Source organism: Schistocerca piceifrons, chromosome 6 (assembly GCF_021461385.2).
Source record: "Schistocerca piceifrons isolate TAMUIC-IGC-003096 chromosome 6, iqSchPice1.1, whole genome shotgun sequence".
Taxonomy (NCBI): Eukaryota; Metazoa; Arthropoda; class Insecta; order Orthoptera; family Acrididae; genus Schistocerca; species Schistocerca piceifrons.
The window spans coordinates 229,079,589-229,103,248 of NC_060143.1; the positions used below are offsets into that span (position 1 = coordinate 229,079,589).

At 39.7% G+C, this 23,660-nt stretch overlaps 1 protein-coding gene across 2 annotated transcripts in view; it reads right to left on the minus strand.

The window, feature by feature from the left end:
* Positions 1-23,660, minus strand: part of LOC124802881 — a 255,647-nt gene that overhangs the window by 183,556 nt on the left and 48,431 nt on the right. For both annotated transcript variants that reach the window (XM_047263926.1, XM_047263927.1), the window contains exons 6-7: positions 9,483-9,660; positions 5,187-5,296 (exon numbers count right to left, since the gene is read on the minus strand). In XM_047263926.1, the coding sequence (XP_047119882.1) occupies positions 5,187-5,296; positions 9,483-9,660 (288 nt within the window). The remainder of the gene's footprint in view (positions 1-5,186; positions 5,297-9,482; positions 9,661-23,660) is intronic.

Here is a 23,660-nt window from a genome sequence, read left to right on the forward strand (position 1 = left end):
GCAAAGAAAAGTTGGTTTCCCATTATGACAAATGTCTGAACAATGGTGGCAACTATGTAGAAAAATAATTTAAGAAATGCTCTATCTTGTAAAAGACAAATTTTAGTTTGAAAAAAGTGTTTCATGTGTTTTTTCCCAAAATGGTATTTACTTTCTGGGGATGCCTCTTAGTTTCATGGATCACTTCTACTATCCTGGCTGTAAATGGGTATGACCTGTGTGTGCTTCCTTCCAACCACTAGGTACAGATTTTTGCTGAAGTGATCTATGGTTAAAAGTGTCGCTGAAGTGATTTATGGTTGAAAGGGAGGTTAGCTGCAAATTCTCTATGGAATCAGACAGAGATTCCATCCAGCACTGGAGCCTAGTTCCATTATAGCAATATTAGCTGTTTCTTAATGTCATTGACACTAGTAATAATAATAATAATAATAATAATAATAATATATAATATATATATAATAATATATATTATCCGTGGAGGCCCGGGAAAAGAATAGGCCTCAGGTATGTTCTGCCAGTCGTCAAAGGCGACAAAAAGAACAAACCACTAATAGGGCTAACCCCCCCTTTTAGTGTGATTAGTTGGTTCAGGACAGAACTAATGAAGCCTCGGACAAGCGCTGTCATTGTCAGGGACGACGCTTGAACCCTATGCCCGTCCACAATGGTAACGACACTGCTAGCCAAACGGAAAATTATTTAAAGCCAAATAGAGGTGTTTTGCAGGATATGCTTCCTGCAACCACTCTAGAAGGAAAACAAAGACAGAGGATGAGATGGTCAGATGAAGTTAATCGACACCTCATGTTCTGTTATTACCAAGCACCAAACCTAGGAACCAACACAACTGGATACAGATCACAAGTATACACAACATTTATTACCAGATACCCAGAATTAAAATTTTTAACAAAACAACGACTAGCTGATCAGATCTGTGTAACAATAAAAAATAACAGGATACCCCAGTCAGAATTAGAAAACATCAAACAACAAGTACAACAAATACTGGAACAAAATAATGTGCAACCAGAAGAAGAAGAAAATATAGTAATGGACTCAAACATCCCAGAGCAAACAAACAAAGAACAACACGCATCAATTAAACAATCAGAGGAAAATGAAATCTTAAGACAGCCACCAGAACAAGCACAAATAGAACACGAAGTGACACACATGTTAGATATTGAAGAAAAATTTCAGCTGACATATATAGAATACAAAGACACAAATACAGACATTAGACCATTCTTGCATAGACCACCAAATAACCCACAAGTCGAAACAACAATAACAACTATCAACACAATCATACACAACAAAATAAATATAAATACAACTATGGAAGAGTTACAACTACTGATTTATATTGGAGCACTCACTACACTAAATATACACACTAGGCAGAGATCAGAACCAACCAACAAACAGAAGAAACCCACAACACCAGCATGGCAACACAGGCTACAGATCAGAATAGAAAAACTGAGAAAAGACATCGGACAGTTAACACAATTTATAAGAAATGAAATATCAGACAAAAAACGAAAAAGGTTAGGTAAAATATCACAACAAGAAGCGATAGAGCAATTAGATGAAAAGAAGCAGAATTTACACGCATTGGCCAAACGACTTAGAAGATACAAAAAAAGTGAAAATAGAAGAAAACAAAACCAAACATTCAACACAAACCAAAAGAAATTTTACCAGACAATAGATAACACACACATTAAAATAGACAATCCACCAAACATAACAGACATGGAACACTTCTGGAGCAACATATGGTCACACCCGGTACAACATAACAGGCATGCACGGTGGATACAAGCAGAAACAGACACGTACAAGATGATACCACAAATGCCTGAAGTGATAATTTTGCAACATGAACTCACCCAAGCAATTAATTCTACTCACAATTGGAAAGCCCCTGGAAAAGATAAAATAGCAAATTTCTGGCTAAAGAAGTTCACCTCAACACATTCACATCTAACTAAATTATTTAACAGTTACGTTGCAGACCCATACACATTCCCTGATACACTTACACATGGAATAACTTATCTGAAACCTAAAAATCAAGCAGACACAGCAAACCCAGCTAAATATCGCCCCATAACATGCCTACCAACAATATACAAAATATTGACTTCAGACATTACACAGAAATTAATGACACATACAACACAAAACAAAATTATACATGAAGAACAAAAAGGCTGTTGCAAAGGAGCACGAGGATGTAAAGAGCAACTGATAATAGATGCAGAGGTGACATACCAAGCTAAAACTAAACAAAGGTCGCTACACTACGCATACATTGATTACCGAAAAGCTTTTGATAGTGTACCCCACTCATGGTTACTACAAATATTGGAAATATACAAAGTAGATTCTAAATTGATACAGTTCCTAAACATAGTAATGAAAAATTGGAAAACCACACTTAATATCCAAACAAATTCAAATACTATCACATCACAGCCAATACAGATTAAGCATGGAATATACCAAGGAGACTCATTAAGTCCTTTCTGGTTCTGCCTTGCTCTGAACCCACTATCCAACATGCTAAATAATACAAATTATGGATACAATATTACTGGAACATACCCACACAAAATAACACATTTGCTATACATGGATGATCTAAAACTACTGGCAGCAACAAATCAACAACTCAACCAATTACTAAAGATAACAGAAGTATTCAGCAATGATATAAATATGGCTTTTGGAACAGACAAATGTAAGAAAAACAGCATAGTCAAGGGAAAACACACTAAACAAGAAGATTACATATTGGATAACCACAGCGACTGCATAGAAGCGATGGAAAAAACAGATGCCTATAAATAGCTAGGATACAGACAAAAAATAGGAATAGATAATACAAATATTAAAGAAGAACTAAAAGAAAAATATAGACAAAGACTAACAAAAATACTGAAAACAGAACTGACAGCAAGAAACAAGACAAAAGCTATAAATACTTACGCTATACCAATATTGACCTACTCATTTGGAGTAGTGAAATGGAGCAACACAGACCTAGAAGCACTCAATACACTTACACGATCACAATGCCACAAATATAGAATAGATCACATACATTCAGCAACAGAAAGATTCACATTAAGCAGAAAGGAAGGAGGAAGGGGATTTATCGACATAAAAAATCTACATTATGGACAGGTAGACAATTTAAGAAAATTCTTTATAGAATGAGCAGAAACTAGCAAAATACACAAAGCAATCACTCATATAAATACATCGGCTACACCACTACAATTTCATAACCACCTCTACAACCCTTTAGATCACATAACATCAACAGATACGAAGAAAGTAAATTGGAAAAAGAAAACACTACATGGCAAGCAACCGTATCATCTAACACAGTCACACATCGATCAAGACGATCTCCAACACATTGCTAAGAAAAGGCAATATATACAGTGAGACGGAAGGATTCATGACTGCAATACAGGATCAAACAATAAACACCAGATATTACAGCAAGCATATTATTAAAGATCCCAATACCACAACAGATAAATGCATACTTTGCAAACAACAAACAGAAACAGTAATTTGTGGTAATGCGTGTATTTGTGTTTGATGCTTCTTGTATTGTAACAATGTACATTTTCTCTAAGTTTCATATCTTGTAGGTTGTTCTTCGTATAGATTAAGACATTGTATATGTAGAGGTTTATTACTGTCATACTTTTTTGTTCAGTAAATAAGGGCTTGTAGTGAGCCTTATGTGAAGAATTTGTAATTATCCCAATGGCTTTCTTCTGCAATAATAGGATGTCATGTATATGATTATAATTACCCTACAAGATAATGCCAAAGGATATTATAATTTGGAAAAATGCAAAATAAGATGATCTGGCATGTTTCAGGTACACAATTTCTGAGTTGTCTTAATAAATAAATTACTCTAGATAGCTTACTACTAATATAGTTTACATGCTGGCCCCAGGACAACTTTTTGTCTAAATAAACTCCCAGGAATTTAACAGAACTAGGGTCATCAGATAGTGGCTTGTCTCTTAGAGTGAAGATTATCTGCTGAGTTTCATTTTCATTTAGCAAGAAACCATTTGCTCTGAACCAATATGCTGCATGAATGAGTGTATTTTCAGCTCAGGTTTTAAGATCTTTAAGAATGTCACTGCTAAGTAGAAAAGTTGTATCATCAGCATACAATACAGTGGTGGATCTAATAAATGAGGGGAGGTCATTGAACATTATCAGAAACTAGTATCTATATCACCAACCTTTGCAGTGGTGCGAGAATTAAACTGGTGCAGTACTCCATTTGAAAACAGAGTTCAGCCTCTGTTTTCACTTTTCTACCCTCAATTTTGATCCCTACGTAATCCCAGAGTGTCAGTGCATTAACCTTAGTGCCATTGACAGCTTTACATATGAGCAGAATATCTTAGGTTATTACGAGAAATCTTTCAATAAGATTCTGCTGTAGCAGTCACTGAACGCTGCGCATATTCCCCTTTTAACGAACAAGTGATTATCAGTCAGTATCTCTGTATCTACAGCTGTTTATTTTGTTTTGCACCTATTTGCAGTTGTTCCTTTTGAAATTTCCTTCCAGAGGCTGTGTACCACTGAGGGCCCCTCACATCATAAACTGTCTACAAGTGTTTGGTCAACTATTCTCCTAAAGTTGAGCCACACATTTGAGGAAAACACATTGTGATGTCATAGAAAAAATAAAAATTGGATAACAGAACCCATACAGATATACAGATTACAGAACAATATGCACAATGATATGGATCTGAAGTGAACTTAAAGTTAATGAAAACAGAGGCTCCTGTGATACCAAATGAAATTAGTTTCATACCTACAAACTATCCCATAATATATATACACACACACACACACACACACACACACACACACGCACACACACACACACACAGCTTCATTTGTAAACTACCAAGTAACTCTACAAATGAGGCAATGAAGCAAGCACATGGAGAAAGTTAAGGGGTCAAATGATAATTTGTACCTTCATTCATTGTGCACTAATATAAATTCAAAACTATTTTAATTATTGTATATATTTTTGCCAATGTGACTGCACTTTGTACATGTTGTTCTTGCAATAAATTTCTTATTCACTCACAGCAGGTTTTCTCACCTACCATGATGTTCAAGTGCTTGAACATAGTGTCACCAATTCTCTGAAGTCCCATCCGAACCATATTCTGGAACATATCTACCAGCCACCTTCTTTCTTCTGGTGACATGTATCCTGTACAGAAAAATCATTTATAAAAGAAAATAACAGACTCTACACACACGTAAACAAGGTTCACTACTACTACTACTACTACTACTACTACTACATTATTATTGTACACATTACTACCACAATGCATAAACTGTGAGAAAAAATATATGCTACATTTCTGGTGCAACAGCTACTGTAATAATTATTAGGGCATATATGTGTACAATATAACAGGCTTCAACAGTAAACACTATAAGCAAATAATTATATTGTTCACCAAAAACTAGTTGTTAGGGAGAGAAGAAAAAATCACAGATGGGGAGAGAATAGAAAAGCCATAACGTTGCCTTGAGCTGTCAGGTATCACTCAGGAAACATGTAACATTTCTTCCTAGGCAACCTGAAGTCACTGTTATTCTCTTGAGTATTAACCCATATATTAGAGATAAATCTAAAATAAATAAGGATGTGCAACACATCTACACAGGTGTCATCTGAGACACATGCCTCACAGTAAAACAGTTGTAAAGAAGGATAAGAGCCCAATCACTACCAAAACTTTCAAAATAAATGCAAAAGGTAGAACCTCCACAACAGGGACCTAAACAAGGGCCACTCTTCCCCATTTCCCACATACTTCATAAGCACAAGTCATAAAGACAACATCAAAGCAGAAGCAAACCAAATGCAGATTGTTCACATCAGAAAATAAAATGAGACAAATGTCCCATATGGTCATTTTACTTTGACAGATAACAGGAACAACAGGAGTCTCCGTTGCATCAAAATGTTGACTGCAGAAATCACTGCAACAGTCATTCACTTCATTCTTGCTTTATGAAATCTTTTTCCATAGTAATTGTAATTTCATTCATAGTTAGACTTACATGTGCAAATCACAATTGAGTAAATATGCAGGGTGTTTCAAAATAATCTTTACAACTTTGCCACATATATTTCTGAAATGGGATGAGGTAGAAATAAATGCTCCTCCTCCCACTCCCCCACCAACTGCAGATGGAAAAGTGTTTGGAATGGCACACCTAGGTCCAGCTGAACCCCATTAAATTTTTTTCTCTTTGGGGCTTTGTGAAGTATGCTGTCAACGAGAGACCGGTACAGAACCTGCAGGAACTGTGGGCTCACATCAGAGCAGCAACTGCACACATTAATGAGGACAAGCTAGGTTGGATATGGGAGGAACTGGCATATAACTTAGATATCCTGTGTGCTACAGATGGCACACACAATGAACTTTGTTAATCAACTGCTAAAACTTCAAGAACGAGTGAGTGAGTTAGTTAGTGTTTTGTGTGTGTGTGTGTGTGTGTGTGTGTGTGTGTGTGTACATTATACCAAAAACCACACCTTTCTGAAATATGTGTCATCATAGTTGTAAAGCTCATTCTGGAACTTTTTGTCTACTGAAAGTTGGTTAACAAGACACCATATTCACGATAACAATGTATAATCAAACAATGGAAAATTCAGGATGGAATGTAACAATAAGAAAGAAGGAAAGTTGCTACTCACCATATAGTGGAGACGCTGAGCCGCGATAGGCACAATAAAAAGATTCACACAGACATAGCTTTCGGTCATTAAGGCCTTTGTCAGCAGTAGACACACATATACACACACGCGCGCGCGCACACACACACACACACACACACACACACACACACACACACACACACAAAAGCTACTGCTGACAAAGGCCTTAATGGCCGAAAGCTATGTTTGTGTGACACACACACAAGCTACTGCTGACAAAGGCCTTAATGGCCAAAAGTTATGTTTGTGTGAATCTTTTTATTGTGCCTATCGCGGCTCAGCATCTCCGCTATGGTGAGTAGCAACTTTCCTTCTCTTGTATTATAACAATGTATAATGCGGATAACTCTGAAATTGCAGTGGATGCAACCCAATTGTACACAAAGAAACGCTTGAGCCCTTACACCTACTTACATTAAATATTATCTGCCCCCAGCTACCTGTCCAATACCAAACTCGCCATTTTAATAACTTCAACACTCTTCTTCTGTTGGTCTCAATCTCATCCAGTTCCTGCTTCATCTTCTGTCTTCTGGTCCATCTTATTGTTCAGGCCACTTCCTTTCTTGCTCCTAAGAAAAGTTCCCATTTTTCCGGGTCCTTCTTGCTGCTAAAGTCTCTCCAGGCTTTCCTGCGAGTCTCTACCGCTTCCTCACATTCCTTGTTCCACCACCAGTGCTTCCGTTTCTTTTCTTCCCTTACCCATAGGTCAGCCTGTTTCACCATATTTCGCTTCATGTCATCCCATTCATTGAATGATTCAATTCCTTCTTCATATCTGGATCGATTGTGTCTTAATTTGTCTCTGTCTACCTTTATGTTTTCTGTTCTTCTATTTGTCTGTGGCAGTCTGTCCCTGTTTGGAATCCAAAGGCACTTAACATCTGTAAGATAGTGATCCGATTCTATTCTTGTGTTCTTCCTGAACTTTGTGTTCATGATCTCTTTAGCATTTGTCCAGCTGATTGCTATGTGGTCAATTTGGAATTCCCCAAGGTGGGTGCATGGGTTTGCCCATATCTTTTTCTTACACGGTTTGGCCCTGAAGTGTGTTGTCATCAATCTCATTTTGTGTTCTTGACACAGTTCAATTAGTCTTGCTCCATTTTTGTTTGTCTGCTGGTGTGCAGGGTACTTGCCCACTACTCCTTTATGTTGCTTCTCTCTTCCAATCTGTGCATTATAATCTCCTACGAGTATCTTTACATGTCTATATGGTATGTTTTTCTGTGTATCATCTAGTTCTTCCCAGAAACTATCTGCAACTTTCTTGTCTTTCCTGTTCTTGTCATTTGTAGGTGCATGTCCAATTATTATTGTATACTTTTTTCCCCTGCTTGAAACGTCAACAATGCTGGTATTTAAAGCAACTCATCAATATGGACACACCAAATCTTACCTTCATCCTGTGGAAACCAGCCATGATGTATTCTGGCAACACCAGTAAATTAAAAATAAACATAAATGCTGCTGCTTCCTCTGGATTGTCATTTACTCTCTTTGTATTTTTTCTAAGACCAGTTACATCATCTTTTTCCCATATAACTTACAATTACTGAAGCTCCATTACAATCAATTCACTACAGGAAGCAACATCCTTGTTGAAATCCAGGCTGTTGTGAAGCTCCGTTACAATGGGGTAGTTAATAACCATTTCTGCATTTTGTATCTTCTCAATTTGCTGAGAAGTAGATACTTCTACAAAGGAATGTACCATTCCTATTCTTTTTACGGATTTAAGTGTTCCAGTGGTATGCAAAGCTGTATGAGTATACAATGATGAAATCTTTTAAAATACACTGTCACCTTCTCTTCTCATTGCAATAAAAACATTCATAGCTATTTTAAGACCTTAAATACTCCTAGGACTATCTTCAAAAGATCTTTTGGTTGCATTGGTTGGAATATCACCCAACAGGTCACCAGAACAGCTGAGAGTGTTTCCGTGCAATGCAAGATGCATTTGACATCACATGAGCATCTAGTGAAACAATGGTTAATCCAAGAGTCCCATATTATCTGGGTAACTCTAATGCAACTAAGGTGCAGCAAGTGCCACAGCGGTGCCAAGTAATGACTGCTTAATCCCATTGGCACATGATATACACTGAGGTTGAGAGTTTTCTTCACAGAGATTTGTACCATCCTTGCTACCCAGCAAGATAACCTGTTTTGTGACACACAATGTTTCACCCTTACACTCATCAGTGATCACTGAACAATTAGCGAAGTCTACAATAAGTGGTGGTGACCTGCCCCAGCTCGGGAATACCAAGTACACAAGTCACATACCCAGTCTACACTACCCGAGTTCACTGAAGTGTTCACTATTTGAGCTGAGCTGGGAATCACATTCACATGTGGTTTATCGAGTTCTGTGGACAGAGCAAGCATTGTCCTCTTTATTCTTACCCCCCCCCCCCCCCAATTCACTGTCAAAACAGGCCTTACAGGACTATTTTTAAAAATTTAGAACATTGTCCCTCATTTTTAGTAAAAGTAGACCTAACTGTTGTTTCAATATGTTAGTAATAGTTTATCTGTTTTTACTATATTTACAACTTCACCTCATTACATAAGGAAACAAAAATTCTAAATCAATTCTGATTACCATTAACAATAATTTCTTTCTACTAATAAGTCAGTTTAGAACCTTTCAGTCCATGACAGAGATCTCCATAATGAGTGGCAAGGGCTATAAGCACAGGTGATCCTTCTTTTGCTGCTTCACGAGCTAATCGCATCACTAATGGTGTAACAGCTGATACTAAAGTATCAGGAGTCAGGCTGCGCAGAGATGAAGCTGTTGCACCTATTACTGATACCAGTACCTGTAGGGGAAAGACAATGAGAACATGTCAGAAGAGTACGTAATTCAAAACTTGGAGATGGACATATTTCAGAGAGAGAGAGAGAGAGAGAGAGAGAGAGAGAGAGAGAGAGAGAGAGAGAGTTTATAAATGTGTGAAGGAAAACTATATGTCAATGAAATTCATTCCTCGGACTGTTCAAAATACCTTACATACAAGTTTCAAGGTATTTAACAAACAAAACAAATAAAATCTGTAATAGGGTGAGAAGTAAAACACTCAAATTTTTTTTATAAATTTATAAAGTACAGAATGGAACCAGACTTTATGCTAGTGGCAACAAGTAAAAATGTTTCATGTAACTATCAGCTAATAACAGTCATGGTCATTCTAATGAAACTATAATTATAACCACTCATAAAGTTGCCTTCACAACTGACACAGTATTCCACTGCACATTGAAAAAAATATAAAAGTATGCTGGTAGAAAGTGCTACCTGGTAACAGCTTAGCTCAGTTCATTTTTGTGTTCCACAAATCATATTCACAACAACTTGCCACAACGTGGAACATGTCAGCAGGTTAAAAAAAAAACATACGTTTTTTCCTGTGAAGACATGACTACATTCTGACAATTTACATAATTGAATTTTTTGTTTTCTTAATCTACAACAAAATTTGGTAAATGTAGCCCAACCACACTTCCACTATCGACTCAAAAATTCATCTATGTAGTGCAGACATTTGTTAAGTAGAAATAATTGCAATTTCTTTTTGAAATTTTCATCTGTCAGCATCTTTAGTCCAAAAGGGAGGTGGTCAAATGTTTTTTATCACTGCACACTTTACTCCGTCCTGTGCAAGAGTAAGATTAAGATGTGGATAATGGAGGCTAGTTTTGTTCCATTGTTATATTCACGATTTCTACTGTTATTTTCAAATAGTACCTGATGCTTGACAACAAACTTTATGCCAAATACACAAGAGATAATAAATGTTTTTTTGAAAGTAGAAATAGTAAGTGATGGTTGACTTGAAGAGTAGAGGGGCTACTGATAGAGCAGTGTAGTGAAAAATTTCTTCACTTACAGAGCTATAAATCACACACAAATAAGAAGAGCAGAGTGAGGAGCAAGAAGCTGATGGGCAGAGGTGGGGAGTGAGGAAGGAGGATTCAGTGTAGAAGAGAGACTCTTGGAGATCTGACAGCAGGCTGACTGTGGGACTAAAACTACACTGGAGGGACCCATGAAAACTGGTTGGTGATCATGCCTACTCTACATCTACATCTACATACATACTCTGCAATCCACCATATGGTGCGTGGCGGAGGGTACCTCGTACCACAACTAGCATATTCTCTCCCTGTTCCACTCCCAAACAGAACGAGGGAAAAGTTACTGCCTATATGCCTCTGTACGAGCTCTATTCTCTCTTATCTTATCTTTGTGGTCTTTCAGCGAAATATAAGTTGACAGCAGTAAAATTGTTGTGCAGTCAGCCTCAAATGCTGGTTCTCTAAATTTCCTCAGTAGCGATTCACGAAAAGAACGCCTCCCTTCCTCTAGAGCCTCCCACCCGAGTTCCTGAAGCATTTCCGTAACACTCGCATGATGATCAAGCCTACCAGTAACAAATCTAGCAGCCCGCCTCTGAATTGCTTCTATGTCCTCCCTCAATCTGACCTGATAGGGATCCCAAATGCTCGAGCAGTACTCAAGAATAAGTTGTATTAGTGTTTTATAAGCAGTCTCCTTCACAGATGAACCACATCTTCCCAAAATTCTACCAATGAACCGAAGACGACTATCCACCTTCCCCACAACTGCCATTACATGCTTGCCCCACTTCATATCGCTCTGCAATGTTACGCCTAAATATTTAATCGACGTGACTGTGTCAAGCGCTACACTACTAATGGAGTATTCAAACATTACAGGATTCTTTTTCCTATTCATCTGCATTAATTTATATTTATTTATATTTATGTATATTTAGAGTTAGCTGCCATTCTTTACACCAATCACAAATCCTGTCCAAGTCATCTTGTATACTCCTGCAGTCACTCAACAATGACACCTTGCCGTACACCACAGCATCATCAGCAAACAGCCGCACATTGTTATCCAACCTATCCAAAAGATCGTTTATGTAGATAGAAAACAACAACGGACCTACCACACTATCCTGGGGCACTCCAGACGATACCCTCACCTCCGATGAACACTCACCATCGAGGAGAATGTACTGGCTTCTATTACTTAAGAAGTCTTCGTGGCACTCACATATTTGCGAACCAATCCCATATGCTTATACCTTAGTTAGGAGTCTGCAGTGGGGCACCAAGTCAAAGGCTTTCCGGAAGTCAAGGAATATGGCATCCGTCTGATACCCTTCATCCATGGTTCGCAAGATATCACGTGAAAAAAGGGCGAGTTGCATTCCGCAGGAGTGATGCTTTCTAAAGCCATGCTGATGCATGGACAGCAACTTCTCTGCCTCAAGGAAATTCATTATATTCGAACTGAGAATATGTTCGAGAATCCTGCAACAAACCGATGTTAAGGATATTGGTCTGTAATTTTGAGGATCCGTCCTTCTACCCTTCTTATATACAGGCATCACCTGCGCTTTTTTCCAGTCACTCGGGACTTTACGTTGAGCAAGAGATTCGTGATAAATGCAAGCTAAGTAAGGAGCCAATGCAGTAGAGTACTATCTGTAAAAACGATTTGGAATCCCATCAGGACCTGGCGATTGATTTATTTTCAACCCATTCAGCTGCTCCAGGGATGTCTACCACTAAGTCCTCCATACGGGAATCTATATGAGACTCAAACGGCGGTATGTCTGAACGATCCTCCTGCATGAAAGATTTCTCAAATGCTAAATTTAAAATTTCAGCTTTCGTTTTGCTGTCTTCCGTTGCCAGGCCAGACTTGGGTTTTCAGCAAGAGCTTTTGCTACGGTTTGACGGTGGTAGTGGTTGTATGCTTCGTGCATCGCTCTTTTTACAGCAGCACGCATCTACTAACTTTTGCCTGTCCTCATTCTCCCGATCTTTCATGTACCGCGAGTGCAACTGTCTTTGCTTCCTGAGCATTCTCCGAATTGCTCTGTTGAACCACGGTGGGTCTTTTCTGTCCATAACCAACTTTTTTGGCACATACTTGTCCAATGCGTGATTTACAATGTGTTTAAAATTTGCCCATAATTCTTCCATGTCCATCGTACCGGAAGCAAATGAAGTCGATTCATTTACTAAGTGGGATGCTAACAACTGCTTATCTGCTCTTTCTAGTAAGAATACTCTCCTAGCCTTCTTACTGACTTTTTAACCTTCATAACCATAGTCGTAATGACAACATCATGATCACTAATTCCTGTCTCAACACTGACACCGTCAATGAGATCTAAAGTATTTCCATTACACGTTGGCTGTCGATTTAGCCACTCAAGACAGTTTTCGGATAATGTGTTCAAAAGTAATTCACACAACAGCTTGTCTGTACCACCTGTAATGAATCCATAGACATCCCAGTCTATACTAGGTAGGTTGAAGTCGCCTCCGGCTAATATAGCATGATCCGCCCTCACTAAATATTTCAGAACTTCCTATCTCACGTTTCAGCCAGGTCTCATTCCCGAGAATAATTTGCACGCCACACGCTTCCTGGAGGGCAGTAAATTCAGGAACTTTATTCCGAACACTCTGAAAATTTACTGCTAATATCTTGATAGCTGAAGTGTCTTTATACTGAGTGCATCCTGATTTCCCTGCCTGCACGTCGACTGGTGAGTGTTCATCAGGACACCTCGCACTACTGCCTAGCCTAAAAAAAACCCATGTGCATGCCACAAGTACTCTGCTACCCAAGTAGCCGCTTCCTTTAAGTAGTGCACCCCTGACCTATCTAGGGGCGTTCTACAATTCCCCACCCAATAGCACAAGTCTAGAAATCTGCAGCCAAGACTGTCACAAAGTCGACGAAGCCTCTGGTTGAGACCCTCCACTCGGCTCCAAACCAAAGGACCCCGATCCACTCTGGGAACGATACGTGCCTGTGTAAAAGGTGCCATAGCACTTGCAACAGATTTAGTATGATACATGATGTGGCTGTTTTCACATGTGACACTCCCTCTGATGGGATAGGATACAATTTTACAATAGGAACAGAACTGGAAATGTGTTGGATGGGTCCATGGTACATCTTGCACCTGGATATCAACCCATGTGACAGTGCACTGGAAGTAGGGGTGGTAAGGAGGCAGAAAACAGTATTTGATAGGTTGCATGAGCAGCATAATATTATAAATTACTTTCATATTTGGAGCACTGGTGAAGATAATATGCTCCACCTGTGAGATAACTCTCCATAATCATGTGTAAATTTATTGTTATATTGTAAAGAAATCATTAAACTTGGTTGTAAAGAAATCATTAAACTTGGCATATCTTGTAAAAGCTTAAATGACCTTTAGTAACACTGTGCTACTGCTTTGTTACAATTATTTTTTGTACACTTTGTACACTCTCACTCCACATACAAACTTTGTGCCATGCGTTCATACAGCGCAGTTGCTGCACGTAAGACGTGGCCACCACCTTCTCGAGCACCATGTGCCAACACTCCAGTGGCAGCAGTGTGGCATACATCAAAGTGCTCACAGCGAGGGCACCACAATAGAAGCAACAGTCATACCACTGCAGTCGACAGAGCCAATCAGGAGGCAACCCCATGCGATTAAGTCACATCACCGTGGCCTGGAAGGGTATTCATTTAGTGGGCCTCCTGCAGTATGGAGCAGGTCTCCTCTCAGTTGCGACGCTATTACTGTGATAGTGATTACGGGAGATGAATTTTGGCTACAGACCTGGACACAAGTGATTACAATGAGTTATGTTTCACCTTGTTTTCAGAATAAATCTTTTAAGTTGTAATTAATTCTGACTTTCCATTTGGTAGTTTGTAACTGGAACACAACAAATTTCCCAGGCTTCTAATCAGTCCTGGGATTTGGGATTTGGATTTTTTTTTTCATCTGTCAACGATTTGCTAGTGTTTCTGTGTCTGTTAATTGAGTTGGTGAGTTTTTTCTCTTCTTCTGTGGTATTTAGATATTTCATTTTCAGCACAGCACACTGCACTCAGCTCCTATTTTGTGGTTCTCTGCTGTCACTTGTGTATTTTGTCCCCCTGTTCTTGTTTTCATGATAAGATATTTAGTAACAGTTTTTGCATAAGAGTTGTTAAAATGTCAAAACAACAATAACCTGTCCCTGTCGTTCCCATTACTGAAGTTTGTAATTTGCAGGCTCAGCAAATCAACAACTTGATTGCAGCATTAAAACAGTCTGTAGCCCTGAATACTCAGCTGAAGCAACAGCGAACACAGCCTGCACTAGTTCCAGTCAAACCTCCATTTCATCAGTTTGACCCACAGCAAGAGGAACGAGACATATATAAACATCAGCTGGAGATACATTTCAGCATCTATAATGTGTCACAAGACGTACAGAAAATTTTTTTCTTATCGGTTGTAGGCACCTATACCAATAACCTACTTCTGAAGCTTAGTCCTGACTACTGTCGTGACAGGTGTCGATGGACTGTATCCTCTCATTGTTAGACAGTTATTTTTAACAACAGTGTTAGTAAGAAGTTGCAAGGCTCAAATTTTTTCGGCCACATCAACATTCCGATCAGTCAACTCATCAGTGTATCATGGAACTAACAGGCTTGTTACAACAGTATTGATTTAATTGTGATTGCAGTAAAAATTTCAATGATCAAATGTTACATGACACAGTAGTGCAGAACTTGTCAGACTCTAGAATACGTGCAGCTATCTTATGGCATCAAAATCCTTGCCTCCAGGACGTGTTAAACGATACTGACAGTCATGAAGTTAGTTTCAATGTGGAACAGGTCATGTCTTCAGAATTTGTGTGTTATGTGTCACTTGATAGTACAAGGAATGGTTCTAGCCACGCAAAGCAAGTGTCAGTGCAGTAAACACCCCACACCAGCGCTGCGATGCTTGCGCGCACTGCAGCTCATGTAAACAAGTGCAAACTGTGTCTGGGTTTTCCTCTAAGTCCCATACTGATAGTAATAAATCTTGTATGCAGTGTAGCATCCAACATAAAAGAAAGGAATGTTGATTCCACAGCAGTACATGTTTAACGTGCGGTAAACAGGGTCATGTTTCAATTGTTTTATCAATTGAGTAAGTCTAATCACACACAGCAGCATATGGGCATCGGTACTGTCTCTTCCAGTAGTGCTCAGGTGAATTCAGTGGTTTACAGCCGTAACTATGTCTATGCATTGTCGGTAACTGGGCTGGAACATCCACAGTCAGATTCAGTTGCCCAGTGTACCCCTATTGTGTCACAAGCCACCACAAATCTGTCAGTAGTTACACAGAGGGTATTATTGGAAATCCTATCTTCCACCACAGGTGACGTTGCAGGTCCTGGACTCCCAACCTGTTGCCTCTGACCCACTTGGTTGTGATTGTGTAGACTCCAAAGACTCCAATGGTAATTCTCCAGACAATGCTTTGAATCGTGACTGTGTCAATGTCAGGTAGCAATGGTTCAGATCAGGCCATCAGTTTTGCAGTTAATGTGGTAATCTCTGAGTGCAGACAGCAACATAACAGCCTTTTACATGTGAAGATGGGTACACAATGTTGACGGGTACGTCACAGTGACTTTTGGAACAAAGTTCCATCACAGCTGACGTCAGTTTCTCTACAGTCTAGTAAGACTGCAAACAAATTGTTTATTGATGTGTTCATCGAAGGTTTAATGGTTTGGTTGCAACACTATGTGAGAGCTACTGCCACCATGTTGAACCAACAAACATATCAGCTCCTCAGACCCCACACTCGTCTCCCTGTATCAAAGTATTGTCTGTATACAGTGGTGCATAGATCTCAGTCTTAGGTACTTTTAGTTTGTCTGTGTGTAACAAAAGTCAGATGCTCACGGTTTGTTTTATAGTGTTGGAATCTTTTAATTCACCTAACATTTTCGGTATGGACGCATTTGAACTGTTTGGTTTTTTTCTTGTGGACAATGTGTTTCAAGTACCTACTCACATACCTCCACAGCAATTTCAGGACCAAATATCAAAACTTTGTGATAAATATCCTGACATTTTTCAAGAGGGACTCAGTAAAGCTAAGGGGTTCGAAGCCCATATCACTCTTAAACAGGATGAGCAGCCTAAGTTTCACAGAGCCTAGCTGGTACCACATGCGCTCAAAGATGCTGTCGTGGCTGAATTGCGTAGGCTACAGGATACTGATGTCATTCGGCCTATTTCAAAATCTCAGTGGGCATCACCAGTGATGGTGATAAAGAAACAGACTGCAAAGTTATGACTTTGTGCTGACTTCAAGGCAATAGTTAATCCGCAGACAGTTGTTGATTCATTTCCACTCCCTCGGCCTGAAGATTTGATGGCTTGCCTGAATGGAGGAAAGTATTTTTCCAAAGTTGATCTCACTGAAGTGTACCTTCCACTGCCTCTGGACAATGCTTGCAAACAGTTCATGGTTATCAATATGCAAGTCGGACTCTTTTAGTTTTAACGTCTTCTGTATGGGACACCATCCGCCCAATCTCTGTTCCAACAGTTTCTCAACCATTTCGTTGCAAAGGTTCCATCTTGCTCACCCCTGTTTGTATGACATCGTTGTATCTGGTAGAACTCCTGAGGAACATTTATCAAACTTAGAACAGTTATTTCACGTCGTGTCCGAATCGGTTTGCATTACAATAGAAGCAAGCACACGTTCTTTGCCACTGAAGTTGAATATCTCAGACATGTAATAAATGAACAGGGTATCCATCCCAGTCATGATGATTTAGAAACCAGCCAATGGCTTCCTGCACCTATGAATGTTTCTGAACGCCAGGCAGTTATGGGCAAACTGTCTTACAAAATCAAGTTTCTCAAGGACACCACCCAAATTGTCACTCTGCTAGACAGGCTTCAGCATAAAGGAGTACCATTCTAGCAGGGTGGTGTGACCAGGCATTTCAGTGCTTTAAATGAGCTCTTCTCTCCAATTGGTGCCTTGTGCATTATATCCAAACAAGCCACTTTTTTGGCAACTGATGCAAGTTCTTATGGCATAGGTGCGATCTTGTCTCACAGAGTTGATGGTGTAGAATGCCCCATCATGTTCGCATCCAAGGTCCTCATGCCTACCCAATGAAACTATTCTCAGATGAGGAAAGAGGGCTTAGCAATCATATATGGAGTGACTAAATTCCATCAATACTTGTACGGGTAAAGTTCTACTTAGTCACTGACCACAAGCAATTGACATCTTCATTCAACGTGAAAAAAGTGGCATCAAAGTTACAGTGACGAACTCTCATTTTGTCCAACTAAACTACAACATTATGTTTCAGGCTACCACAAAACACGCCAATGCGAACACCCTCTCCGGGTTCTACATAGGGCAGGATGCAGCCTTCGATTCCTCGGATGCTGCATGTTTCCAATTTGAAGATGCAGAACAGTCAGCCCTTCAAGCATTTACACTGGGCACCAAACTTATTGCTGAAGAGTCAGCCAAGGATTCCGAACTTGCCATGACTCTCCATTATGTTTGAGATGGAGGGCCGTCTTTGGGATCTTTGATTCGACAGGCCGGTGTTTGCCGCTTCTTCGGCATCCGTCACTTCTTGTCAAGTCACTTGGTGGTCCTTCTCCTGCACATGGAGAATGGTCAGGCAGTGTGTCATCATCCCTTGGTCTTTGTACCAAAGAGTTTAGAAGTTGCTTCATCAAGGACATTGGGGTGTAGTGAAAACCAAGTAACTTGCCCATCAGCATTGCTCTTGGACTGACCTGGATCGAGACATCGAACATATGACTGGACAATATCGTACTTGTGCTGAGAACCAGGCAGTGCCCAAGCAGCATTTCTTCAGTTGGTCGAAACTTTCAGTGCCAAGTCAACGCCTTCACGTCGATTTTATGTGTCCCATCTGGAACATCCGAAGGCTTCTGCTCATCGACACCTTCAATCGATTTCCCATCGTCCTTCCAATGACAAGCTCAGCCACCATCCAGGCCCTACAAAGTATCTTCTCCAATGAAGGACTTCCAGAAACTTTAGTCAGTAACAATGGGCCGCAGTTCGCATCTGTGAAGTTTTGTCAAGCCAATTGTGTTACGCACATAACGACTGCTCCTTTCTCTCCCAGTCAAACAGCAAGACCGACAGATTTGTTTAAATGTTTAGGTCTCAGATGACCAAGCTTCATTACACAATGTCTAGGGAGTAAGCAATCCTCACCTTCCTTTGCCCCTACCATTCCCTTCCTGCCACCAGGAAATCTCTGGCCGAGTTACTCCATGGGCGGCCTTATCGCACACTACTTCATTTGCTGGCACTGCATTCCCCAACTTTCAAGGCACCATTCGCAGCACTACGGGCTAGGGGATCGAGTCTTCTTCCATTCCTTCCACAGTCATCATCCAGCATGGCTTCCAGTACTGTAATATGCATGGTATGTTGTTCACAGAGTTGACGGTGACTTCTGCTGTCATGGTAATCAGTTCTGTTCCCACTTTTGTCAGTATTCTGCTGTCGGCTCTTTTCCCACAGACTCACCATGGTTCAAATCACACGGAGGTGCAGTAACACCCCCACCGCCTCTGCAGTCCGTCTCAGTGGTCCGGCCTTCCATCCCAGACCTGGTCGGCAGTGCGACAACCCCTTCTGGTAGCAGCACACCAGTCACCGCCCCCCTACACCCAGTGGACCAGTTGCAGACCCAGTTGCAGCCACCAGCTGGTACTGGTTTCAGTCATCTATGGAGCTGATGGATGCCTCCGAGGGTTCCACCACTGATGTCGTCATTCCTGCTGGCGGGCACCATGAACATTGTTTTCAATTGGCTCCTTCCTCCTACCACATCCTTGGATGCCCTTATTCCATGGTGTCAAGAAGATTCAGGGAGGAGGGCTGTTGTGCCACGAGTTCATACAGCGCCGGCATACTTCAAAGCGCTCACAGTGGGGGCCCCACAAAAGATGTAGCAGTCATACTGCTGGAGTCGACGGAGATAATCAGGAGGCATCCCCGTGTGATTAAGTCACGTCGACATGGCCCGGAATGGGAGTTGTCTGGTGGGCCTCCTGGAGTACAGAGCAGGTCTCCTCAAAGTCACAATTCTGTTACTGTAATAGTGCTTACGGGAGACGAACTTTGGCTACGAACCTGGAAATGAGTAATTATGCTGAGTTATGTTTCACCTTCTTTTCAGAATAAATCTTCTAAGTTGTAATTAATTCCAACTTTCCATTTGGTAGTTTGTACCTGGGACACAACACAAATGACTTGCTTGCATTTATAGATTCATGGGATTCATATACTATAAACAAATTAATAATCTCATAATAACCATAAAGAGAAATCATACAAAGAACCTGACTACACTGAGTTCCCCACCCTTTTAACAAATTTCAATAAAGCAAATTCAGTGAACATTGAAACTATAGAAAAAAGTTCTCCATTAATGTAAGGAACTACCATACAGAATGGAAATCTTTCAACCAATATTTGAAGACATGGGGTTTATTGCTCTTTTTTTTTTTTTTCAGACCTGTTGGAAGCCTACTAAAAATGAACACTACTATGTAGTGCACACTTTCCTGTACAATACTAAAAGAATTGTTACCCAAATGTAAATCTTTTTCCATCTAGTGTTTGATAAATGGATGTTGCAGTTTCTTCTGAATGAGTAAATGTTGTTAACAACAAATTTCATGCTCGAGTACACTGTTAGTCAAAGCTGGCAGAGTTAGAATCCTGAGAAACCAGAACAACAGCCTACAAAAAGTTCATGAACTGACACCGCTGATCTGTCTGCTGCCCTTTTCTGGACTAAGAATATTCTTGCTGAGTACACAGACTTGCCCTAAAATATCATACCCTAGCAAACAATAGAGTGAAAGCAAACAAGGCTTCCCATTTCAGTGTCTGAGTCAATGAAGATTATTCTTATAGTGAACATGGCAGGATAAGATTTCTGCACAAGATCTTGAATAAGATACTTCCAATACACCTGTCACTGACTCGAAGTCTCTACTATTCAGTGAGTTGTTACCTTCACTCCTAAATTATTTATTTATACTCTGCCAGAACTTTCCAAACAATATTTATACTTCCAAAAATGATTTTTATTTACCGTCTGTGCTAAGACTTTACGATGGTTGACCTCACTGTGTAACCACCTTTGTGCAATGAAATTTTTCTTTTATATGAGTTCCACATTAGAAACTCTATGCATTGTGTTCTGATCGCAGTTATGAATTAATTTGTTTCCTGAAAGCCATGTGCTGATTTACTGACTGTCATTAGCTACATCATTTGCATTACAATCCATGTCTGTCACAAACAGTTATGTCACCAGTAAAGAGAACTTTTTTTAATCATCTGTTATGTTTAGCGGCAAATCTTGATATATATGAAGAAAAACAACAGACTGAGAAATGAATCCTATGATACTCCGCACTTTACAAGACCCCAATCAGACTTATATCTCCCCTCTGTTTGTTGATACTGGAGGACAATATTCAGCTTCCCACTTACCAGATACGAAGTGAACTATTGCTGAATCTTTCTCCTGACCCCAAAATGCCCCAACGTATGCAAAAGTTCTGCATGGTCCATGCAATCAAATGCTTTTCTTAAGCCAAATAAAATGCTTACTGATCTCGACAAATAGTTTAGTTCTGCTAGTGTCTCACACACAAAAGAATAAATAGCATTTTCTAATGTTACTTCCTTCTTGAACCCAAACTGCAAGTCTGACAAGAAATTAAGTGTAGCGAGGTGTGCAGTGAATATCTAACACATTGCTTCCTAAAAAAATTTTGCACTAATGATGAAATGCTTTTAGAGAGGAACAGTCTTAGAAAGCATGTTCTTTATTATGGGAAAATGGGGCATTACAAAGTATCAACAGCAACAAAAACTGGTTTTACCAAATAATTTGATTGGTGACATAAAGAGCATACGCTGGACAATCGAACATGTAGACACATTAACAGGAAACTCTGCAGAGCATTAGGGGAGAGAGCTCCTAGCGTAGGACTCTCTGCTTTTCACCCCGGTGCTCGGCATTTGAATTACTGCATGGAGATCGCTCAAGACTTCTTTTCTTCTGAGCACTATAGCAATCATTACGTGACATTTCCACTCTTGTTCGAGATCCAGTACAGCCCAGAGTTTAAATAAACAGCCACCTTCGCATTATGCCTGCCACCACAACATGCTGTCAGCCAACTCTCACCATGCAGTCAGCCGATACTGCCATCACATCTATCATTGGTATATTGCCTGTTGTAATATCATTGTTATTTCCTGTTGGCTTAATTGCCTGGCAATGACAAGCACTTAATTGTTTCCATCACTGTCTGCTTGCCAACATTCTTTTTGAGAGTAATAAATCCTAAAGCAATAGGAAAAATGACTCCAAAAGGCTTTATAAATATAATGGGCATACTACCGTTTTTTACTTCAATCATAAGAAAGGAAAGATACTGATTGTTTTATAATTGTGTTTGTGAAGATTAACTGTAACTAAATAGTTGTGGTCCAAATAGAACATTTTAAATGCTTGTTACGAACACTACTGCACTTGCAATTGGAACTTCTAATCCCTTTAATTATGAAAATCATTGTGAATGCTGCACTCAAGTACAATTACCTTACAATTAATAAATGTAATCAGCATTAATTAGCTTCACAGTCTGGGGCCTTAACATAAATCTACCATTATAGTATTTGAAATTTGCTATATGTAGGCTGCTTTTGTTTCCTCCAGGAACGTATAAAAATCTAGGTTATTCTGTATTGCATTGCCGATTACAACAGTCACACTTAACACTAAAAATTGTTACTATAACCAAGGAAGCTATTCTAGAACATTTGTTCAATAATAAAGGGTGTTCAGAAAAACCTGTTGGAAACCTCTAGGACTCGTAGACGGGAGCAAGTACATAATTTTTCTAATAGGAACCTATGTCCGAAAACACATTGTTTCTGTTCTATGGCAGTTTCAATTCAGATGAGTAATGCATCCACTTCTGCTGAGGGAAAGAGAAAAGTCTCAAGAGTTTGTTGTTCTGGTATGCAATACAGTAAACAGGGTGATGTGTACTCCATCAGATGGTCACGTGATGTTGTAGTGCATCAGTACAGTCCTGTACGAACAATATCTGAGTTCTCTTTGGTTTTGGAATAATGTAAACACATAATGTTTAAGTGTTAATACAAAAATGTGCTTAAATGATAAATGGCTGTTCCATTATGTTTCCTTTTGAACTGTTGCCTAATAATTAGACTGTGTCATGCCTAATTCAATTCCTCAAGCAGTTGTGGACAAGTTAAACATCTGAATTGAAACCATCATACGACAGAAACAGTATGTTTCTGGACATGAGTTGCTATTCAAAATATTATGTACTTACTCCCCTCTACAAATTCTAGAAGCTTGTAATGAGAATTTACAAACACCCTGTATTTGATATTCACTATTGGTGATTAAAACTGTCTAACAAAAATGCACTGAAACTGAGTTTCACAATATTTCTGTTTTCTAGTCATATGAAAGCATAAGGATCTTAGTAAGAAAGTCACATCCCTAGATCAGGCTGTGCCAACTCTATCCTAAGGAGCATGGACACTGCCTTCCAGTTTGCCAACGGGGAATGAGTGGGCTACCCACCTAGCAGGCCTATTCTACCATGTTCCGACCTTGTTCTGCTGCATGTGCAACCATCTGCACACCCCTTCCTGCAGGTACTCCGATGAGGCATACAGTAAGTTAGTGTAGACTACAGCCTGGCTGCCTGACTGCCTGTGTGTGAACTGTTTGTCAAATTCTAGCCACAGGTGCCCAGTTGCCCCATGCAGGCACTCAAGCTGTAACAGTCTGCCATAGATACATGACATTCAGCTTTGCATAACTATAATAATAC